This window comes from Phocoena sinus, chromosome 13 (genome assembly GCF_008692025.1).
Source record: "Phocoena sinus isolate mPhoSin1 chromosome 13, mPhoSin1.pri, whole genome shotgun sequence".
NCBI lineage: Eukaryota > Metazoa > Chordata > Mammalia > Artiodactyla > Phocoenidae > Phocoena > Phocoena sinus.
The window spans coordinates 75,457,512-75,474,568 of NC_045775.1; the positions used below are offsets into that span (position 1 = coordinate 75,457,512).

Consider the following 17,057-nt stretch of genomic DNA (forward strand, 5'->3'; position numbering starts at 1 on the left):
GTTTATCTCTCCCCCAGAAGAGTTTTTTCTTTAATTAATTTTTATTGGAATATGGTTGCTTTACAATGTTGTGTTAGCCTCCACTGCACAACAAAGTGAATCAGCCATATACATACATACATCCCTCCCTTTTGGACGTCCCTCCCATTTAGGTCACCACAGTGCATCAGGTAGAGTTCCCTGTGCTATACACTATGTTCCCATCAGTTGTCTATTTTATACATAGTATCAATAATGTATATGTGTCAATCCTAGTCTCCCAATTCCTCCCTCCCCCCACCCTTTCTCCCTTGGTATCCATACATTTGTTCTCTACGTCTGTGTCTCTTTCTCTGCTTTGCAAATAAGATCATCTATACCATTTTTCTAGATTCCAAACATATGCGTTATTACATGATAATTGCTTTTCTCTTTCTGACTTACTTCACTCTGTATGACACTCTCCACATCTCTACAAATGAACCAATTTCATTCCTTTTTATGGCTGAGTAATATCCCATTGTATATATGTGCCACATCTAGAAAAGAAGAGTTTTAACATCCACATGTCCTTGCACTGTAATTTGGTTTTCTACTTATTATTAGAAAAAGTATCATCAGATCTGGAGTATATGAAAGATAAATTTTGGTTAAAAAAAAAATCTAACCCTCTCATATTACGTTTCTGATTCTAGGCCATCTTAAGTGGCTTCCTAAATGACTTCCCACCAGCTGTAAAGCAAACTGCATCCAAAATTGTGGAAGCCTCAGTTGAGATCTATAACAGGATGAGTGTGGATCTTCTGCCTACACCAGCCAAGTCTCATTATGTCTTTAACTTGAGGGATTTATCCAAATGTGTGCAAGGTAGTGTGTGGAACCTTCATTCTCTGCCCTGCACCCTCCTTCCATTTCCATTCACCCCCAGATCTCTCAGTAGAAGTGTGTGTACATGGTTGTCTGAGACTTGCCTGGAGATCCCATTACAATGTCCCTGTTCAAGTCACCCTCCACCCCCACCCCAGACTGGCTACTTCACAGCTTTCCTCAAACCACCCTCCCATTTCTCACTCCCAGCTGGTGACCTGTCTTCTTTTTCACTGAAAAAAAATAGAGGCAATCAAACCAGAAGGGCCTCCTCTTCCAGATCTCCCAGACATCCTGCATCTGCCTTCCCTCCCACTGCAGTGGTTCAGCTGTCCCTGCCCCTAACATGTGCCAATAGTCTCCCCCACCCCAGTATTGAATCGCATCCCCTCCTGCCGACTCAAGGATTTTGCTCTTATAATTCCCCCTTCTCTTCTGCATTGTCAATGCTTCCTCTTCTATCAGATCATTCGTAACAGCGTAAGGCCCTGCTATAATACCTCACAACTTAAAAAATAATTCTCTTTAGGCCCCATATCCCCCTTCTGCTACCCTCCCCATTTTCACTGCTAATGTGTCCCCAGTTTTGCTTTCAAAAAATGAGCTCACCATTATTATATGTGTATATCCACTGGGGAACCATCCATTTCTGGTAGTGTGGGGATAAAGTTGGACTTAAGGATTTCCTCCTTAATTAAACTACTAGATATTCCACAATTGTAGAATTTTTCTTCTTTTCTCCTTTTCTTAAAAAACAGGTATCCTTCAATGTGATCCAGGAACAATAAGAGAAGAGATACAGATATTTAGACTTTTTTGCCATGAATGTCAAAGAGTCTTCCATGACCGTTTGATTAATAATGAAGATAAGCACTATTTCCATGCTATTTTGACAGAAATGGCCAGTAAATATCAATCTTTATATCAATCTTTATTTAGCTAGGTTTTTTTGTTTTTTAGTAGAAAAACAATTTGGTTTCTAATCTTAGCCATTAGACTACCAGGGAGACACAATTTGGTTTCTAAAATGAGCAAAATGAATTGTAATCATTCGTGAGTAAAACGTTTTTTCTTCATATATTTATCTATGACCCAAATATATAACAATATATGAAATATTATGAAAATCATTTCATTGAAATTCAGGAAGGGTTAATATTCTTAATTCAGTATAGAATTTTAAGTAGAGGAGGGAAAGTAGGAAAAAAATAGCATTTTGTTGGTTAAGAAACCAGGATATTTCTAAAGTATTTCTTATTTATTAATATGTATTCAATATCTGTTATTTAATAAAATGTTTACTAATAGTAAATATTCTTAATCTTAAATCTGGGGGATTATCAACCAGACTAAAGTGGTATGGCATTAACATGGCTTTCCCTCAGTTTCATGTGTACCAATTAGGCTTCTAAATAAAGTAACAGGGGTTATTATTCTGTATATCTTATCATTAATATCCTGCATTCAAGCTTATTGTTATACTAAGAATTGATTTTATTTTTTGAATAGACAAACATTTTGGAATTGCAATAGGCCTAGAATATTTTTTGACTAGGCCCATCATATTTGGAGATTTCATTAAGGTAAGTATGTTGTATTGACGACTACATTTGAAGGCTATAAAGCATTTACTATTTTTCTACTTCAAGTTCATATTCTATAAGAGCTTTGCACACGTGAAGATTAGAGATCAAGACCAGGGGTCAGCAAGCTATGGTCCGTAGTCCAAATCCACCCACCGCCCATTTTTGTAAATGAAGTTCTATAGGGACTCAGCCACGGCCCATTTGACTGTGTACTATGTATATGACTGCTTTCTAATGACTAGGCAGAGTGGAGTAGTAGCAACACAGGCTATACGACCTGCAAAGCCTAAAATATTTACTATATGTCCCTTGAGAGAAAAAGATTGCTGACTTCTGATCTAGTTACATTCATTTTAATAATAGTTTGAATCCGAAACCCATCAGGTATTCGATTTGGAAGGAAGCAAAGAGATTTAGTCTCTTAACTCAGGACTCCAATTCCTTTCCTGGAATCCTGTGTAGTTCTTCAGCCTCTGCTCAGAGGTTTCCAGTTATGGGAAGCTAATTAGTTAGCAGTTCTGCCTTCTTCATTTCAGGGTAGCTCTAATTAGTAGCGAAATTTTCCTTGTACTAAGTTCCCTAAGTCTGTCCCCCCAATAACATCTACACATAGGCCCTAATTTTACCCCCTAGACCTACCTAGAATAGACTTATTCTAGATGAGTAACATTATTCTATGTTAGAAGACTTCCGTCTAACCACCCTACCTATGTTGACAGATAGCCGTCTTGTTTTACCAAGTTGACTCTTGTTTGGGTACAACATTCCTACTGTCCCTGAGAGGGCAAGGGCCATGTTTGTTTGTTTAAATCCCTAGTTTCCTGCACAGAGCTAAGTATACAGCAGGCTCTCAATCAATGCTGTTGAAACAAATGAATGGACTCATCTTTATATCATACACATATGCTATACCTCACCACCCTGATAACCCCTGACAACTAAAAAAAATACTAAACAATTTATTTGTATGAAATGTATCTATTTTTTAATTAATTTTTATTGGAGTATAGTTGCTTTACAATGTTGTGTTAGTTTTTACTGTAAAGCAAAATGAATCAGCTATACATATACATATATATCCCCTCTTTTTTGGATTTCCTTCCCATTTAGGTCACCACAGTGCATTAAGTAAAGTTCCCTGTGCTATACAGTATGTTCTCATTAGTTGTCTATTTTATACATAGTATCAATAGTGTATATGTGTCAATCCCAATCTCCCAATTCCCCCCACCTGCCCCCCTTTTCCCCCTTGGTATCCATACATTTGTTCTCTATGTCTATGTCTCTATTTCTGCTTTGCAAATAAGATCTTCTATACCATTTTTCTAGATCCCACATATATGCATTAATATATGATATTTGTTTTTCTTTCTGACTTACTTCACTCTGTATGACAGTCTCTAGGTCCATCCACATCTCTACAAATGACCCAATTTTGTTCCTTTTAATAGCTGAGTAATACTCTATTGCATATATGTACCACATCTTTTTTATCCATTCATCTGTAGATGGACATCTAGGTTGCTTCCATGTCCTGGCTATTGTAAATAGTGCTGCAATGAAAATTGTGGTACACGACTCTTGTTTAATTATGGTTTGCTCAGGGTATATGCCCAGTAGTGGGATTGCTGGGTCATATAGTAGTTCTATTTTTAGTTTTTTAAGGAACCTCCATACTGTTCTCCATAGTGGCTGTATCAATTTACATTCCCACCAACAGAGCAAGAGGGTTCCCTTTTCTCCACACCCTCTCCGGCATTTATTGTTTGTAGATTTTCTGATGATGGCCATTCTGACCGGTGTGAGGTGATACCTCATTGTAGTTTTGATTTGCCTTTCTCTAATAATTAGTGAGGTTGAGCAGCTTTTCATGTGCCTCTTGGCCATCTGTATGTCTTCTTCAGAAAGATATCTATTTAGGTCTTCTGCCCATTTTTGGATTGGGTTGTTTGTTTTTTTGTCATTGAGCTGCATGAGCTGCTTGTATATTTGGGAGGTTAATCCTTTGTCAGTTGCTTTGTTTGCAAATATTTTCTCCCATTCTGAGGGCTGTCTTTTGGTCTTGTTTATGGTTTCCCTTGCTGTGCAAAACCTTTTAAATCTAATTAGGTCCCATTTATTTATGTTTGTTTTTATTTCAATATTCTAGGAGGTGGGTCAAAAAAAGATCTTGCTGCGAAATGTGTCTATTTAAATGTATTCTTAAAATCAAAATCCGAACTTTATTTTCAGGTGGTGATTATATTTCCTGTGTGTTTCTAATGATATTATTATCAAATGGGGAAATGAAGCAAAGCAAAAAGAGTAGTTGGACTCTTCTTCCATTGCCTATATGTATTTTAGTCAATGGTTCCAAAAGAAAATGTCCCTAGGGCAGTTGCTACGGCAAAGACAAGAAGTTATCAGTAGGTCCAAACGGACACTCAGTTGCCTATAGTTTACATCAAATATCATGCTCAATGATTTATTTAATTAAATGACTGCTGTGTAAAAACTATGTATAGTTCTGGCATGACTTTTTATAATACAATCTGCCATACATAATTTTCAATAATTTTGCTTTTCTGATGTCAACAGCTTAAGAGCAAAAGTATGAAACCAGAGTAAGTTAAAGTGAGAAAAAATTTCAAATCATTTCTGAGCTTCTGTGTGAGTTTTATTGCGAAGATCATTGAAATTCCAATGTACCACTTGAAGAGGTTGAATTAAATGAATTTTTCAGTTAGCCATGAACGTCTGAGTTTCTTTAAACTGATATCCTTGGTTTTAAAGCCCTGCTAGCATATATAAGCAAATGATTAAATAAAGATATAGATAAAATAATGTTCCCTCCGAAGGTTATGTATATTATATACATTTATATATCAGAATTGATCCAACTTGGTTCTTCTCCAATAAATCATCTAGTTTGGAGCAGATAAGACTGACCGGATTTATGATGACATGCCTGATATGGAGAAAATCGCAAATGTTCTACAGGACTATCTTGATGATTATAACCTTATAAATCCCAAAGAAGTAAAGCTGGTGTTCTTCCAGGATGCTATAGAGCATGTTTCAAGGTATAGTGCCATAACGTGCCTAATAATGCATTGATCTAATTTCATTTATATTAAAAGGTAAGGATTAAGTTGTAAAACACTCTTTAAATAGATTGCTAGATGGACAAAGGTCTATTAGCAAATCTTGCTGTAACTTAAAAGGTATTTTTGATATATTTAAAATATATATGACATGAACATTTTATGGAATCTCAGAGGTCATTATCTTTGCTAAATAGTAATAGATTGTTTTGGTTTTTTAAAATGTCCTATCTCATTCCAAAAAAAAAGATCTAAAGTTGTTTACAGATATGTACAGTATAACCAGGCTGGTTAACATGCATGACTAAAGAAATAGGGGGTTTTGCTTTGTTTATAGCAAAACAAGTTGAATGCAGGGATCGTACATTCTAACTGCTTTTGAGTCTGGCTCATACCCACTGCAAGTATCCTTTAAGGGTCATCCCCGACACCTAGGTATCCAGCCTGAATATCTGTAGTCCTTGGGGCATCACAACATTTTAAAGTGGCTCATGTCCTGTTGAACAATTCTTAAATTGTAAATATGTGTTAAAAGTGTTGAAATGATAAGGTACTACTGTATAGCACAGGGAGCTATATTCAATATCCTGTGACAAACCATAATGGAAAAGAATATATATATATATGTATGTATGTATGTATGTATAACTGAGTCACTTTACTGTACAGAAGCAATTAGCACAGCATTGTAAATCAACTATACTTCAATAAAAACATTTTTTAAGTGTTGAAATGACCCTTCAAGAGTAAGTCAAAATCTACTCCCTGTGACTTCTGATATTCATTCCATCCTTTGGAGTGGTAATAATAATAATAATGGCACTGAGTGTGAATATAAACCATGATATGGAGTATCTCATTTAACTCTGATAACACCTCTGTATGGCTCAATATCATGATCTTTCTAAATATAAGGCTCAGAGAATGTTCCAGTGGTCTGTTGCTACATAATAATCCACTGTAATACTTAGTAGCTTTATTTTTTCATTATTTCTCATGGCTCCCAGCCATTCTCTCCTGGGGTCTCTCATGCAGTTGCAGTCAGACAGCACCTAGAACACCTGGCCCATCTCTGCCTCCCTGTGGACTCCACCGTCTCTCCAGCAAGGCAGCATCAGAGTGCAGGGGCTTCTTACACAGTGATTCAGGGCTCCAAAGGCTCGTGCCCCAAGAGAGAGCCAGGCAGAAGGCAAATGGCCTTTCACACATAGCCTTGGAAGTCTCTCAGCATCACTTCTACCATACTCTGTCAGTAGAAGCACCATACAGGGCTACCCAGGTTCACAAGACAGGATCAGAGACTCTATCACTTCACGGGGTCAAAGAGCAAGTAGGACCAGAAACATTATTGCAGGTGTTTTTGGACAATACCGTGTGCCACAGAGAGATTAAGTGAATTGTCCGAAGCCCTTTAGCTGGTGAGTGGCAGGCTGGGGATCATATCCAATGCTTTGATTCTATCTTCACTGTAGATGCCTCCACCAAAAATGGATCCACTCTTTTTCCTAACAGCCCTCCAAATATTTGAAAATCATGACCAAGTTCTTCTTAGCTTTACCTTCTCCAGGCGTAATTATCCCAGATGTTTCACTATTGCCTATTAGCAGTTATTTCCAGTTTTCAACATACTGAGCCCTTTATAACTTTTTGATGTTTCACTTAAAATGTGATACCCAGATTTGATATAGTATTCTGTGGAATAAGCAGTGCAAAATGTGTGTGAGGACAGGATTTCCCATGGTCTACTACCATGGCAAGATTTTAATTGCTTTGTTTGTTTCTCTTCTCAACTATATTTTAGTGCTGGACCTTGTTAAGACTGACAGATCTCCAGGATTTTTTTTCCATAACCATAAGCAAACCAAGTCTTTTGCCCTTCCTATACTTCTGCTATTTAATTAACTCTAATTCAAGGATTTATGTTCATCACAGCTCAAGTGCTGTAACACAAAATAGTTTGTCATTGGGTTGTCAGGATACCACTTGCTTCCCATCTGTTCCCCTGCCAGTATACCCACACACTAACTCCTAACAACTTTTATTCCCATAGCTCAAGCAAGCCCTAAGCCTGAAAGAAAAAAGAAAAGAAAAGAATGGCAGAACTCTGGTTTGAGAAACTTCCTGAAGAATAGACCAGATGATAGGCAGTCGGCTTAATTATATTTATAATCTCTCTTACTTTTGTGAAAGGGAATCACCAGGCTACTCAAGGTTTGCTTAAAATATTACAGAAGGAAATTAAAAACCATTTGTAAAATGGGGGAGATTTAGTTTTCCTGCAAAAAGGACCGCCATGTAAATAACTATGTAGACGTGTTCTCTTTTTTTCTAGAGAGGAATTTCTACTTGTCGTAAGTAAGAGCTCTCAAACACCTACTGCTGATTAGCAATTGGAAAGGACTTCCATTATGAACAAGAGTTTTGGGAAAGTCACTAAATATTCAGCAATATAGCTGATGCTACATTTCCATTTGTTAATATTCTAGGTTCTTGTTTTGTTTTGTTGCATAGGATAACTGAATAAAAGCCTTCCCAACTCAGAAAAAATTAAAATTTACTTCAGAGCCTGTGCTTTCGAAGAGCAGTTTGCACCAAGCTGTTTACCTATTACATGCCCCCAAAGTTGTCACCATACTGCAAGGATGGTCAAATGGATCTCTCTGTTAAAATAAAGTTACTAATTAGGAGAGCCATCTCAATGTAACTTTGGAGGATTCTCAATGGAAGGAGTTTTTTATCCATTGATATGTAAGTTGACAGAAAAAATAACACTGGGAAGCAGAAAGGACAAGTCATTTGTTTCAAATAATCTCAGATGGAAAAAACAAATTACTGTAATGTAAGTGAAACAAGGGAAGAGTAACATATAAAGTGCAAGATATTTATGATATTCAATATTTTCATCCACTATAGAGCCCTTGTGCATTATGGGAAGAAATAACAAAACATTATTACATATCCATTCAGCCCTCAATTTTATACTCTCAGAGGTAGCTGAGGAGGTATAAGCAGATGATCTGAAGCGTCGTCTGTTAGATGTGCATTGTGATAGAGATATAGCAGTGGCAATGTTACCTGTGGGTCTTAGTTGTTTTAGGGGAGGAGTCAGCAAAGGATCTGTCAAATGAAAAAAAAGAAAAAATGCCCAATGTAAGGGTTATGAGTTAAGTTTTATTTGGGGGGAAATGAGGACTATAGCCCAGAAAACAGCCTCTCAGATAGCTACGAGGAACTGCTCCAGAGAGGTAGCGGGGAGGTGATTTTGGTGAAGGGGATACGTGCAGTCAAGCACACATTTTGGCAGAAGGTTGCTGCTAGTCACAAGGAACAGATGTCTCCATTAACGATTTTAGTGCTTTTCTAGATATGAGAAGATGCAAGAAATTGAGCTCATAAAATCTCCTGAAAATAGATATCTGAAGATCTGTTCTGCCAGTTTTTCCCAGAGCACAGAGTTCCTCATTCCTGATCTCCACCCTGACCTCCTTTCAGGGTGTGTTGAAGGTCAGAGACTGCAGTGGTTAGTGACTTTATTCTTGTAGAACCAGGTGGCAAGCGAGTTTTTAGTTGGCAGGTCCTAGGGAAAGGAGCTACAACCTTCTTTTGTAAAGGGCCAGATGGTAAGTATTTTAGGCTCTGCCACAGACCCTGTCACAAGTACTCAACTCCGCCATTGTAACACAAAAGCAACCACCACCACTCAGTGAATAAATGAGCACAGCTGTGCTCAAATAAAACTTCATTTATGGACACTCATGTTGGAACGTCATGTGATAATGTCACATATCATAAAATATGACTTTTGATTTTTTTGTCAACCATTTAAAAATCTAAACACCACTCTTAGCTCATAGGCCATAAAAAATTTTTTTAAATTGTTTTGAAAAACCAATCTTTGGGTTAAGTTTTGGCCCATAGGCCATCTTTTGCTCACTCCTGTTCTAGACAAAGCAGTGTTATCAAGGCTTTCTGGGCAGTGACACAGCACACTCACCGTAAGGGCAAGAGAGAGTGTGAAGCTGTAGAAGACCAATCTGAAAGTTCGATACTATTTCAGAAGATACTGAATAATGACCTAGGAGTCTGTGCTTTGTCCCAGAGGAGCATTTTCAAATCAGTCCTTGTAGGCTCCCCATCCTAAGCTCACGCTACGCAGCTCCTAGGCCCTGCCACCAAAGCTGAGGGCGCATAAGGACTATTTAACCACTGTCGTCTAATTCACAGTTTTTAAGGTCTTTAGAAGTTGATTACTTCAATATAGGTGATTTGGTGATAGTGTACTGAATTTCAGAGGTAGTTAGAATGAGAACTCACATGTTTATTTCCTTTTTTCATAAATGTAATTTTACTTAGACAAATGCCTATTACCAAGATCTTTTTAATGATAGAACTACCGCATAAGGAAGACACCTTTATATTTCCTACAAGGAAGAAATAGATCTACTTTGTTTTCTTTAAAAAAAAAATAGTGATTATTTTTCTGATTATATACTAAATACACTTATTGCAGAAAATTTACAAAAACATTGTTCGTAATTCCACCTCCTCACCTAGAGACAGTCACTTAAAATTATATGGTGCTTTCAAATATATTTATAAGCATATATAATTTTTTTACAAAATTCGATTATGGCACATAGAGTTAAACATTATGCCTTTAACACATTTCTTTTGCCTCCACAAGCCTATATAATTAAATGTTATTTTAAAGCATGGCTTTAACAACCACATTTATGCCATCCTAACTTATTTTCTAACTTATTTTAATGCAACCTCTTTTTTGTTTCATGGATTTTCTCTCTCTCTCATGATCTGAAAGGATTCTATTTGCAGCTAGCATTAAGGTTTGTTTTTTAACATTGTCAATATGATAACAAAACCATGAAAAGAACTAAATATCCATCAGTAGGGAACCGATTAAATAAATTATGATATATCTATTGCTGTATTCACTAGCATGACAATGTCCATAAAGCATTATTTAGCAAAACAGTCACAAAACAAAATGTGGTGTAGAGATTAATTCCATTTTTGTAAACACACACATACAAGTCAACAGGCATAAATTTATTTGTGAAGCACCTACTATGTGCTACACACTGCTCCCATAGAGAGCAGGACAGCATCCAGGCCCCCGTGATGGAGCTTACAAGTGGTAAAGTGTTAGCAATGGTTTTTTCCTATCATTTACAATGATAATGTTTTTCTTTCTTAATTAAAAAAGTAATAAAACCATTATCCTTTTCAAATATTTGAACTTTGTTTTTTCCAATTATCAGCATCATGAATTAAAAATAGAGTAGATGACAGATACCTTCCTATTAAAAAAAAAAGAGAGAGATTGAGAGAGAGAAATTAAACCTGCTTTTACATTTCTCCCATGATTTCTTAGTTTCTGATGACCCAATCTGAGATTTTAGGTAATAATTTTTTAAAAAGAAATTTTTTACATTTGCATCTTCTTTTTAAGGTGAGTTTATTGACATTACCATTACCTTTTTTTATATATAAATTTTATTTATTTTTGGCTGCGTTGGGTCTTCGTTGCTTCAGGCGGGCTTTCTCTAGTTGTGGTGAGTGGAGCCACTCTGTTGCGGTGCGCAGGCTTCTCACTGCGGTGGCCTCTCCCACTGCCGAGCACGGGCTCCAGGCACGCGGGCTTCAGTAGTTGTGGCACACGGGCTCAGTAGTTGTGGCTCGCGGGCTCCAGAGTGCAGGGTCAGTAGCTGTGGTGCACAGTCTTCATTGCTCTGCAGCATGTGGGATCTTCCCAGACCAGGTCTCAAACCCGTGTCCCCTGCATTGGCAGGCAGATTCTTAACCACTGCGCCACCAGGGAAGCCCTACCATTACCTTTTTATCTTAACAACAGTATATGAACTTGACTCTCATACAAACTGCTCACTTTTATACTGACATCCCTTTCCCCTTTTTCTTGAGTTTCTGAATTTTATTCATACTTCTCTATATACCTTCAAGGACTCTTTTAGGAAGGATTTGCAGGTGGTTTACTCTCTGAGAAATAACTTGGTAGCTTTCCCTCTTAACCATTGTGGAATGTCATCTTGTAAAAGAGATGCCTGAGGCCAGCCTAAAATTATTTGTCCCTTTGGGAGTAATCTATTATATTTATTTTTCAGATGCTCACAAATTTTCAATTATGTCTAAAATATAGATTTCTCTTTCATACTTTGATTCACATATGCATGCATGCATTCATTCACCTACACACACACATATAGTTTATTTTATATTTATAGATCTCCTAGAAAACATTTGGTGTTTTGCTTGTCTTCTTTGACTTTCTTTCCTGACACTTAGTGACTTCCTCAGATCTAGGGGCTCAGCTCTGGGGGTTTCTTCTATTATTTCAGCTCTATCCCCTCTTATTTCTCCTACAATTCCTATTGTGTGGCCTCTGGGATTCAATTTGTTTCTCCTGTTCATCTTCCATTTTCTCTCTTGTCATTTTTAATATTATCTTTTTTTCTCTGAGGTCTGGCTAAATTCCTGTGTTTGCCTTCTACTTCACCTATTCAATTTTCCACATTATCCTATTTGTGAGGCCCATCTTCCACTGAGGTTTTCCATCAACAATCAATTTTTCCCTCACTTGGATTTTTTTCCCCTTTCTGAGTGCTCACTCTAGTATCATGATTGCAATTTTTAATAAATTCTTATTGTTAACATGAATCAGAAATTTTCTAAAATTTTGTTGATATAGTAAATCCATTTCAGATTATTCCTGTTGATGTTTTCTGAGCTGTAGTCTCCTCTCCTACATTCAGCGATTTTTCTCTTGCTCATCCTTAGAAATAGAGACCTGCTTGCCCATATAATGTTTAATATAAGTAGTGGCCTAGAGCAGCCAGGCTCCCTAACAAAACCCTACACACTTTGAAGAAGGGAGAAGAGATTTTACCTTACTGTATTTGCGTGACCAAGGCCAACAGCCCATAGGAAATGGGGGAGAGATGGATATAAGGAAACCAGTGGTGCTTTTCTCCCAACCATGAACCTCAGACATACCCTGCTCTTCCCTGTGGCCTTTGGCTGGGGGATGACCCTCCAGAGGCCACCAACCTTCCACACTGGGGCAGGCCCTCTGAGCAGAAGCCTTGTCTGTACACTTGAAATAAACCTTTGTCTGCTTTGTCTCCTACAGGATCGCCCGCATGATTCGTCAGGAAAGAGGCAACGCCCTGCTGGTTGGAGTGGGAGGCACAGGAAAGCAGTCTCTTACAAGACTTGCAGCTCACATATGTGGTTACAAATGTTTGCAGATTGAATTGAGCCGGGGGTATAATTATGACTGTTTTCATGAAGACCTGAGGAAGCTGTACAAACTGGCTGGTGTAGAAGACAGGAATATGGTTTTCCTCTTCACGGACACCCAGGTACATATCTAAATAGCCAAAGAGCAAGAACAGGAAAAGGACAAGTGTTACAATCACGTGTGTGAGCTTCAAATAGTTTTTAGGATGTAGTTCAGGGAATCATTCCTTCGAATAACAGAGTTCTTGGGCCTTATGAAAGACTTTTAAGATACATTTTTACTTCTTTTACCAACTATTGCTTCCCCCTTTAAATTCTAAGTAAGTAAATGTGATCAGAGGTTAAGAGGACGAGAAAGGATTTAACTTTTCTTGGAGGGAAAGGGCATAGAAAACAGAGGTAATAAACTATTCCTGTAGAAATAAATATAAGAAAGTAATTCCCTAAGTGAAATCAATTAGGGAAACATGCTTTACTCTAGAAAAGGAAAAAATAATGGATATGTTTTGGTTAAAGTAAAATTAAAATAAGATTACATCTATGTCTACAACAAATTTAACTGATCCTGAATTTATTCCATAATAGAGGATTGTCTACAGTGATTACACTTTTAATGTTAGGGAAAATAAATGTTTATAGAAGTCAGCCAAGGAATAAAAAAGTGATAAATCTGATGCATAAATACTTTAAAATTCATTTTAATTTTGAAAACACTATAAAATGACTAAGTACAAATAAGGTGGGAAAATTGTTTTTAACATCTGTGACAAGCAGTGACCTTATATCTGAGTATGTAAATGTTTTTTACAAATGAGAAAAGACCCACAGCTGAGTGTGTGGCCACTGTGGCCTGAGCCGAAGTCACATAACCTCCCCACACCGCATGCCCCCGTATTCGGTGCCCTGCCCCACTAGACCTGGTGTCTAGTGACCCAGCATGCCCCCACCCACTGCTGAAAGTCTCCTTACCGAAGTCAGCCCATAAAGTCTGGAAGAGGTGACTGCTTCTTCAAATGGGCAGACATCTACGTAAGTCTACAGGGATTGTGAAGAATCAGGGAAACGTGACTCCACAGTAAACCTCCAATAACCAGCCCCAAGAAAAGGAGATCCACAAATTGCCCCACAAAGAATTCAGAATAATTGTTCTAAAGATGCTCAGAGAACACATAAACACGTAAACAATTTCGTGACACCAGGAAAATAATGCAAGAACAAAGTGACAGCAAGTGACATCACCAAGATGGTGACATAGGTCAGTCCCAGCTTTGGTCCCCCTCACAGGAACACCTAACAATTATTCACAGACGAGACATGGAGAAAATCCTAGAACCTGGAGGGTGAGGCTGAAACACACCCCTGCACCACAGAGACCAAGAAAGTCCATGTTAGAAGGGTAAGAGGAGCAGCGACACACTGACCACGTTGCCCTCCTCCCAGGCCAGCACAGCACCGCATCAAGAGGTCTCCTCTGAGCCTGGGGTCTCTCCAGTGGGAAGAAAGAGCCCAGCGTGGACATCCAGCTCCCGCAGTGTTCTGGGTAGCATCTTGGGAGTTTCACTCCAGTCTTACATCACAGGGATGGTGGAGGAATCTGCAGCACTTGACCTCTGGGAATCTGATTGTGACGGAGAAGGTGTGAGGATGTAACGACCAGCACTCAGATCATGACAAACCAAGTTCTTACCCACAGCGCCCAAGAGTGGTCCAAGCCAGCAGCTTTGCTCATCTGCAGAGCCAGTCTGACCAGGGAACTTAGCTGGGTGCAGGTCTGCCTGATTTGAGGTCCTCAAATGAAGAGCCTTGCCAGCCCTGGAGCCTGGTCCGTCCCCCCCACCCACCCAGTCATACCCTGCTGACTGCTGAGTGTAGCTCCTGGCCCCGCCCAGCCAGAAAGCCTGGCCAGAACACCTGGAAAGCTGTGTAGCCCAGCAACGCTCAAGAGGAGAGTATGGCAGACAGAGTAGATGGCCCACAGGGCAAAGCCAGTGGAGTGACACTGTCCAGCCATGGAAATTGGGGTGCAGGTCAACTTGAGTCCAGATCACAAACAAAGAGCCTTTCCAGCCTTGAAGCCAGTTTCCTGCTCCTCCCAGGCAAGGCAGCTAATTCATAGTCCCATCCACTGCTTAGTTCCCAGCCCCTCCGAGCAGAAAGCTTGACCAGAAACACCTAGGAAGATGTTTGGAACCAGCTCTCCTTCTCCACCTCAGCAAGGGAGCTAATTCATAACAGTGCCCAATGATGAGTGTACCTCCCTGCCATACCCCACCCCACCAGACCACAAAAAGCCTTTTTGGGCTTGGAACCCATTCTGCCACTCTGCCAGGGCAGGGAAGCTAATTCATAGCCCCACCTACCGCTAAGTACAATACCCAGCCCCAACAGTCTAGGAAACCTGATAAGAGAACCCAGGCAATCACAGAGCTCATCCTATAGCCTTGTTCATTTAAAACCAAGTCAGAAGTCTTGTCCAATTGTTCTCAGCCAGTTGCATCACCCATGACCTCAGAGCTCAGGCATTATCCCTAGCCTAAAATAGACATTGATAGCAAGTCCTACCTGCTCAAAGATATTACCAGTTGATATGTCCAGAAACCCAAACTGAGCTGACTGGTGAAGAACAATCTCTGCCAAAGTGAACCAGTAAAGTCTGGAAGAGAAGATCACTTACTCAAATGTGCAGATGACAATGTAAGGAATCAAGGATCATGAACAATCAGGTAAATATGATACCACCAAAGAAAACTAATAAAGCCCCAATAACTGACCCTAAAGAAGGGAAGATCTGTGAATTGTCAGACAAAGATTCAGATTAATCCTCTTAAAAATGTTTAGTGAACTACAAAAACACACAGATGGACAACTAAATGAAATTAGGAAAACAATGCATAAACAAATGGGAAGTTCAGCAGAGAAATAGAAACAATTTTTTTAAAAAACCAAACAGAAATCTTAGAGCTGAAAAATACAATGACTGAACTGAGGAATTCAATAGACAGATTCTAAAGGATTCAACCATGTGGAAGAAAGAATCAGTGACCTAGAAGACAGGACATTTTAAATTATCCAGTCAGAAGCAGAAAAAGAGTGAAGAAAACCTATGGGACTGATGGGACACAATCAAAACAAACAATATCCACATTGTGGGAATTTCACAAGAAGAGAAAGAGAAATGGACAGAAAGTATATATTGTATATGGTATGAGAATGTAGTCCAATTCTTTACGGACGTAGCTGTCTAGTTTTCCCAGCACCATTTATTGAAGAGACTGTCTTTTCCCCATTGTATATTCTTACCTCCTTTGTGTAGATTAATTGCCCATAGAAGTGTGTGTCTTATTTCTGGGCTCTCTATTCTGTTGCATTGATCTATGAGTCTGTTTTTGTTCCAATACCATACTATTTGAATACTGTAGCTTTCTAGTATAGTTTGACCTCAGGGAGCATGATAACTCTAGCTTTGTTCCTCTTTCTCAAGATGAGTTTGGCTATTCAGGATCTTTTGTATTTTCATAGAAAATTTAAAAACAAGCTCTGTTTGGTTCTTCTTTATATCTTCTCTCTGTTAGACTTCTTACTGTGTTCATCCAGTCTTCTCTCTAGTTCATGAGGATCTTTATGGTCATTACCTTGAACTCTTTATCAGGTAGATTACTTATCTCCACTTTGCTTAGTTCTTCTTCTGAGGTTTTATCTTGTTCCTTCATTTGGAATATATTCCTCTGTTGCCTCATTTTGCCTAATTCTCTGTTTATATTTCTATGCATTAAGTAGGTCACTCTCATTGATAGTTGCTCTGTAAATAGTTGTAATTTTGGTGTGCTGTGGGAGGAGGTAAGCTCAGGCTCATCCTACTTTAACATCTTGGCCACTCCCCCAGGGTCATCTTCTCTTAAAGATAAAATTAACTCAATGTGAATTTTAGATCATATATTTGCTTTGTAATATACAGGCAGTAAATGTAAAATGGTTGAATGAGGTATAATGACCACTCTGCTTTCTTCTACAGATTGTAGTAGAAGAGTTTCTAGAAGATATAAATAACATCCTGAACTCAGGTGAAGTGCCGAATTTATTTGAAAAGGATGAACTGGAGCAGGTTTTAGCAGCCACCAGACCAAGAGTGAAAGAAGTAGGAATTTCTGAGGGGAATAGAGATGAGGTAGGACATGTCAGAATGGTAAGAAGGTTTTGGAAAACAAAAAGTTGTCTTAGCCTTTTTCCAGTGGTCCACAAATCCCCTTAAGCAGTCCATGGATAGAAT

General features: G+C 38.6%; 1 protein-coding gene across 1 annotated transcript in view; it reads left to right on the plus strand.

Annotated features, from left to right (window-relative positions):
* The window catches only part of DNAH6 (dynein axonemal heavy chain 6), a 293,512-nt gene that overhangs the window by 170,073 nt on the left and 106,382 nt on the right, over positions 1 to 17,057 (plus strand). The window contains exons 42-47 of the mRNA XM_032653510.1: positions 675 to 846; positions 1,605 to 1,751; positions 2,356 to 2,429; positions 5,340 to 5,494; positions 12,681 to 12,912; positions 16,803 to 16,955. Coding sequence (XP_032509401.1) covers positions 675 to 846; positions 1,605 to 1,751; positions 2,356 to 2,429; positions 5,340 to 5,494; positions 12,681 to 12,912; positions 16,803 to 16,955 — 933 coding nt within the window. The remainder of the gene's footprint in view (positions 1 to 674; positions 847 to 1,604; positions 1,752 to 2,355; positions 2,430 to 5,339; positions 5,495 to 12,680; positions 12,913 to 16,802; positions 16,956 to 17,057) is intronic.